At 42.3% G+C, this 7,147-nt stretch overlaps 1 protein-coding gene across 2 annotated transcripts; it reads left to right on the forward strand.

Moving 5' to 3' along the window:
* Positions 1 to 1,399: 1,399 nt before the first annotated feature.
* LOC9630146 lies at positions 1,400 to 4,093 on the forward strand. 2 transcript variants are annotated; one of them, XM_024666278.1, is made up of 3 exons: positions 1,400 to 2,464; positions 2,526 to 3,412; positions 3,462 to 3,581. In XM_024666278.1, exons 1-3 carry the CDS (start codon positions 1,772 to 1,774, stop codon positions 3,463 to 3,465), a joined length of 1,584 nt encoding a protein of 527 aa, XP_024522046.1. In that variant the 5' UTR covers positions 1,400 to 1,771; the 3' UTR covers positions 3,466 to 3,581. The 2 variants fall into 2 exon arrangements, with proteins under 2 accessions (XP_024522046.1, XP_024522045.1); XM_024666277.1 differs by having other exon boundaries at positions 1,403 to 2,464; positions 2,526 to 4,093.
* Positions 4,094 to 7,147: the final 3,054 nt, after the last annotated feature.

Here is a 7,147-nt window from a genome sequence, read left to right on the forward strand (position 1 = left end):
CTTGGTCAACTGCTCATATATTTGATTTGACTAAAGGTTGAATTTTAGAAAAATGAGGAGGCAACTGAAATTAAACTAATGACACATCGACTACATCCAACTACAACCAATTGCTCTACCACTAAACTATACCTACTTAGTAATTAAATGTAATAAACTTAATAAAAATTGTTGTATAGGCAATGAGGATCATACTGAATTTGATTATTTGAGCAAAGCTACTGTTATATTTGAGAACTACATTATCTTCTATAAAGACCATTTTCACAAGGTGAAAATAAAGAGGCAATAAGGATTAAATGCTACTGAACTATACATTTTTAATCATTAAATGCAATTAGTTTAACATTAATGTTTTGTGACCTAATAATGTAGTTGGTTTGTTAACAAGTTTGATTTGGGTGATGAAAGGTATGTGATAAGATTTGCTAATGAAATATTTTAAAGAAAGAGGTAATAAATTGAATAGGTGATATGCATAATTACAATTCTTCCTCATGACCAAGAAATTATACTGTTGAGATTAACAAATAGACAAAGGCTTGTTAATATGGACTTGTTAAGTTGGTTGATTGCTGATAGACTAGGATTTTCTTAGTAAAAATATTCAATTTAAATGAGTTTTTAATTATATGCATAAAAAAATTAATAAAAAGAATTATTAAAATTAAAAATTAAGTATCTAGTAGAACATCTGTGGTGGCAGGATGAGAGGTGTCACTTCACATGCATACATCATGGCTATCAATATGGTATTTTACTTTGATATTAATATTATATTTTTATATATCAAAACTTTTGATATAACCAAAAAACTATTCTTCGAAAAATGGAAGAAATTTATTTAAGCTTTTCTTTGTGCCTAAGCCACAATTGAGCTTAAGTTATTTTGGAATTTTTATATTTGCAGAAGCCATAATCAAGTTAACAAATTAAAAGGAGAGCATAACAAACTCCAAGCTACATAAGAGTGTCTTTGATCACCAAACTTTTGGCAATCTTAGATTTGAGCTGGTATGTTCTAATGAAGATACTCTTAGGAAGATTCTTGTATATACTCTTCAAGAAGATTCCCGGAATAAACTATTTCCGTAAAGTAAGGTGGTGAAAAGGCTGGCTGTGAAGAAGCTGAAGCAATGCAGGCAGCAACTGGCCGATCTCCCTGACGACTTGCTTCTTCTCATCCTGAGCAGATTTAACGATGGATTCGAGCAATCCAAACAGCTTCCCAGCTTAAGGCTTGGATTGAAATTCTGGTTTGCTATAGATCCCATGTTCCTCGTCAGTATGGAAACTTTACACTCTCTAGAGCTAGTATCCCCATCACGATGGACCTCTAGGCCTGCAGATGTTAACCAGTTACTCTGTCCATTGCTACAGGTTTGTGAGATAGATTGTATTACAGGCCGCAAAGGGAGATCAACATTACAGGCTATGCTATAGGATGTGTGGGTTCCTTGTTAAGTCTCCAATGCTGGAAACACTAGAGCTTATTAAAGGGACTCGATGATTATCCAGACCTGCGTTACATGCTGGTTAGATCTCTATCAAATAAGAACAGAGCCCGACCTGAGAACAGATCGTCCGCTCTCGAGCCCGGCTCTGTTCTCGGGCTTCTTGTCAAACAACGGGGCTCGCCCTCCGGAGAATCGGAGATTCACGGCTGATCACCGATTTGGGCAGCTCAAAGAAAACCTTGAAAGCAGGGCATATGTGCTCGTGTCTCACCTCCTAGCGGCCGGAATTCAGGTTAGGGTTCTTGGCAGCTGCCATGCTTGCAAGAAAGAAGGCGGAGGCGAAGCGTGTGAAGGCGCGGCTCCGCGATGTGGATTTCGCCAGGCTTCAGGCTCCAGGCCGGTCGCAGACGTTGCCCTTTCCAGGTTTGAGTACCTCCGCCGTAGGCAAGAGGCCACCACGGGAATTTGAGTTTGTGGGTCGTTCGGCGTACTCGGACATCATGAGGCTGGTTATAGAAGAAGACCCACAATCCCCGACTCGGGGCCTGCTCATTACTGGTGCCAGGGGGAAAGGAAAGAGTTGCATGTTGCGAGCGGTTGCAGTGGAGCTTGTTGGACGCTCTCAACGAGCAATATGCTTTTGGTACCTGGACGCTTGTCAGGACGTGCTGCGCCAAGTTCAGGACTCTCTTCTGTTTGCATACAGTGACAGTGAGGAAGCGCTTGCAGAGATTGAACGCGTCAGCTCTGTGGAGTCGTTGTCTGGCTTTCTCGAGGGCAGAAAGGCGGCTGGGGATTTTATTTTCTTTGTGAGTGATGATGAGGAGAACTACGATGATCAACACAAGGATGGTACTTCACGCAGGCGAGCTGAGGCGAAGAAGTGGCTGGAAGCTTTGCAAAGAGGGTGCGACGTTGTAATCAAGACCTTGTCGCCTGAAGCTCATGACGTGAGAGTGGGCGCAAGCCAGATGGAAGAGTACGAGCTGAAAGATAACTTTGGCGAGGTAAGCCTCATTCCCTTTTGTTTTTTCCGGGTGCTTTTTTATTGAATTATCCGCGCTACAGGAGGAGTATTCTTCGTTCATAAGAGGAACCACCACCGTCCTTGGAGGGATGCTCAAGAACCATCCGGACCGTGAGGAGGATGTTCTCTTGTTTGCTGGAAAGCACCCCATGTCCTTGTTCTACCTCAGCAGTGCGTGTGACGAGTATGTACGAGACATCACCGGTATCTCCTGTTCAAGGAAAAGGCCCAGGCTTAAAAGTTTTGGGATGATAGATGTCCAAACGGGTGAAACGCGAGTGTACGAAGATCCTGGGAAGATGGAACTAGAGGGTTTCCTAGATGATGAGCAGGCGTGGCAGGCGGTGCTGCTGAAGTTTAAGCAGGGAGAACCATTCAAATCCATACGGAAGTACATCAAGGATTACAGGGGCCCGGAGGAATCTTTACGTGATCCTGCATCGGTGTCCAAGAGTTTTGTCAGCGGAGATGGTAGTTTCTGCACCGACTTCATCTATGCAGTCCATTTAGAGGCAGCTTTGGAGCGCTTGAAGGGCTTGGTTTTCCGTTCACCGACATTCCAGGCCATTGTGCAGGGTAAACTCGATGACCCGGACATCATCTGGTCCCATATCGGATGGGCCTGCGAGGGGTTTGTAGCAGAGGCTATCATGGCGGTGGGGCTGAAATTCAAGCAGCGTGTGCGTCGTCCAGTGGAGCTGAAGAGTCTAAACGGTGAACCCGTGCGGTTAGATCCAAGCCAGTGGGAGCCTTTCAAGCCTGTGTACCTGAAACCAGGCAGGTACTCTTTCAAGTACATTGACGGGGTTATCGCGTGGGTTGACGAGAAAGGGGTGTTGCATTTCTTAGCGCTTCAGGTGACGGTCAGCCCGGAGGGACACACCAAAACGGAGTATCAGTTCATGCAACGAGCACAAGTGGAACGCTGGTACACTGGACCCTGCATCTGGTACTATGTTTACCTCTGCCCTGTGAAGGTAGAATCGTTGGAGGAGTCCCGGAAGGCTTCTTCTTCCAGAGGAGGTTCATCGCCCACGTCCAGCAGGCCGGTTCAGTCACAAGAGACGTTGGTGGAGTACCAGAGGGAACAGCTCCAGTTTGATCAGTGCTTTGACCAAAATCTGGGACAGGAGGAAGTGTTGCTCCTCCGGAAGCTCGGGGAAGTCAGGGAGAGGGAAATGGAACGGAGGAAGAAGGCCAAAGCCATGCAAGAGCACAGCTATCGCCAACTTCTAAAGAGCTTGCCTCCTCGGAAATGGGCACTCTACAAGAGACTGAAGACGAGAGAATTGCTGGAAGTGGAGGCCAAGAAATGCGGCATCAGTGACCCCTCCCCCAAGAACTACAAGAACATCTACGTCTTGCTTTCAGCCATGGACGTTTAAATTAGTTTCTCAGGATTTTGGGATTTAACCTGGGACTATTTGGAGCTTCCAGAAGATGTCCATCATCGTCCAGTCTCCTGTCTGGACGATGACGACAGGATCTATCTTCTAACTAGAGGGTGGCGGCCCGGACTTAAATCAGATTCAAGAGCCCCTGGAAGAGCCCTTTCTGGTGCCTATCTGGTATTTTCAATTCATCCGGCTGCACATCTTAACCGTTCTAATCTGGTAGTCTTGGGAGGAAAGCTTGTCATGGTGCGGCCGGACAGTATTTTCGTTTTGATCAGTAGATGTTTGTGTGTTTTTCCTTTCTAGTTTGGTTTCCAACAATCTTTTTCCTTTTTCCAGCAATCGTTGAGTACGAGTCCAGGCTTCCACTTTTTGCATAGAGAAGTGTATGATTCTCAATGCAACAAGTTAACTTTTTGATCAACGTTAAGTACATTCCTTTGAACAATTTGGTCACCATGGTCACGCTATGGTTCATTGGCTCCCTGTTTCCCATGGCGTTTCTTCTCTATGTCTCAGCAGCATGGACCGGAGAACCTGAAGGATGTTGAGGAGTTTTGGGGGCTGGCAAAGTGGGTACTGGACCAAGCCATGGCTGCTGAGGAGTCCGGTTTAGCAACGCAGGCCATCTTGTGCTACATATTTGAAATTTAAAACAAAACGTTGTTATAGTACTTTACATATAACTCCATTTACATATAGCTCCACATTATCCATCATCCTTGCTCTCAGGTTGGTCAACCGCCACAGACTCATGCCAGTTAATTGCCACAACCTCAGCTTGCTCAACTATTACATGCAGTCTTCATGCTTAGTTTAATGGGTGGAGCATGCTTTGGTGTTTAAGTTGTAGTTGACTTGTGAACTTCATGAACTTGAATAACAAACATTAACATAAGCAATATACATCTTTGATTGTATAGTGTGATATTTGTAAGTTCCCTATATTGTACTTGCACAGGAAACCCACAGGAAACCCACGTGTGGCATAGTCCAATTTAGATGTCAATGAGATGGGCATATATGTGGTACATGGCTATAAAATGATGAGTCATACATGTGGGTCATATATATGGCACAACATCCCATTCATCATCAAGTGTGACTTAGGGTTGTTGAGGAGGAAAGGATTTTTGGAGTTATGTCATTCAATTTTAATAGTGTGGTTGTTGTGGTAGTGAAATTGGTTTGGTTTTTTGGTGGTGATTAGAGATATCCATAATGAGTGAGTAAGTTTTGCCTATAGCTTAGATTCATGAAATTGAACTTAAATGCAAATATTGCAAACATATGTATTACAAACAAAGTGTGGGGTTGCTATTAGGCTTTAATTCTAACACTTCTTCAACTAATGAAAGTGAAGATGAAGATGAATGAGTAGATGAATTTTTAAATTGAAGAGTCTTTATTAAAGTACTTCTTGTAGGGCTTCAATAACTTTTTGAGGTTGAGGGGATTTGCTATTGTACTGGCATTTCTTGTATGGATGCACTTGAAAATTCTTGAAACAAAAACCATGGCTTATCTTGCAAATTATTTGGGAATTATATGGCCAACACTATACAAATATATACAAATGGTGGATACAAATTGGAGGGGGGTGTACCATAGGATACCAACAGACGAAGTTTTTAACCATATTTGGACTAATATTCCTATGAATTGTGTAAGGACAAATTAGAGAATTATTAACTCCCACTCTTGTTGTTGAGCAACTAATTATCATTTTAGTAGGCATTAAATTTATGAGGTTTTAGCTTTACAAGAAGGTTGTAAAGTATGCATTTGTCATGAATTTATCGACAGATCTATACCAATAAAACACCTTATACACTATGCAATATGGATTATAAGTGTCTTTCTTCCTTTTCCAACCATTATTTTTGTGTTTTTATAGCATATTACAAACTTGTAACTTACAAATTTTACATCTATGCCATGATATGTGGGGCAACACATTTTATTGTGGCCTGTGAGGTATCTACAAGTAAAGAAGCCTATACTATTTTCAACACATATGTATGGGTTGTATGTCACTTTGGGAGGCCAAAATGAATAAGGAGTGGTAATGCTCCAAAATATAATGGCGTGAAGGCTGATATGATCTAGTGTTGGGGAGTAGATATAAGAAACTTTAGATATAGAACATAGATAGGTAGTTTTATGTTTATTTGAAATTTACCTTTCTAGGAGTTTTTTATTAAAATGCATTAAGTATTTATGGTGAGAATTGTACAAGTGAGTGGTGCGGTTTTACAAGCATTTTTTTGAGTCTATTGAGGATATTGGTATTCTTGATATAAGTAATGCATAACATAGATAAAGCTTACAAAGTGTATTTTCGCTTTATTTTGTAAAAAGATATTGTTGATTGTGTTGCAATATGGAATCTACACAAGGTTCGTCCTTTTAGATGTGATAAATACTTCAAAACATCCCATATCCCTATTAATTTATTCTAATAGATGGAGTTGTAAACAATTAATTTTTCCATTCTACTTTAGTCACTTAACCACACCTTCGGCCACTTGAAGGAGTCTCACTCACAACCTCCGTAAGTCTTATTCTGGACTTAGGGTTTGTTATCCCCGAGAATGGCATCTATGCCACTCCACCTTTGCATTTGGTCCAAGTGCTTCACTTGAAGGAGTCTCACTCACAACCTCCTCACAACCTCCGTAAGTCTTATTCTGGACTTGGGGTTTGTTATCCCCGAGAATGGCATCTATGCCACTCCACTTTTGCACTTGGTCCAAGTGCTTCATGTGTCCAATCCCATGACTAACACCCCAAGGTTCCACTGACATAACAGCCTGTTACGCTATGCCCATTCATCTTGGTCACACTAGTGGTATAATACCACCTGCACCATAATCCTATCTCTTAAAGACTGGGCCATCCGTCCATGAGTGATCATCCTAGATCTACTCCTTAGCACCCTTAGTGTGTCTGTAAACATGGAGAACAGCCTTCCCCAATATCCCTTTTTCGGTCCCCACCAAGTCCCTTTTCGACCATAGCCGTGTTCTCCAACACTACCACTGGATTAAGGCCCTGTAAGCTCTTGAGTTTGGACTTCCCAGGAGGTCACCCAGCCTAGTACTACTTAATCCTGTAAGCTCTTGAGTTTGGACTTCCCAGGAGGTCACCCAGCCTAGTACTATTCAAACCCAATAACGCTTAACTCCAAAATATCCCAAAACCCTTAATCGATTGGAAAAGGGGGTGCACTCTTATTCACGGGCCCTTTCCCTCTATATTTGAACCCC

The sequence above is a fragment of the Selaginella moellendorffii genome, unplaced genomic scaffold (assembly GCF_000143415.4).
Source record: "Selaginella moellendorffii unplaced genomic scaffold, v1.0 SELMOscaffold_138, whole genome shotgun sequence".
In the NCBI taxonomy this organism is placed as follows: Eukaryota; Viridiplantae; Streptophyta; class Lycopodiopsida; order Selaginellales; family Selaginellaceae; genus Selaginella; species Selaginella moellendorffii.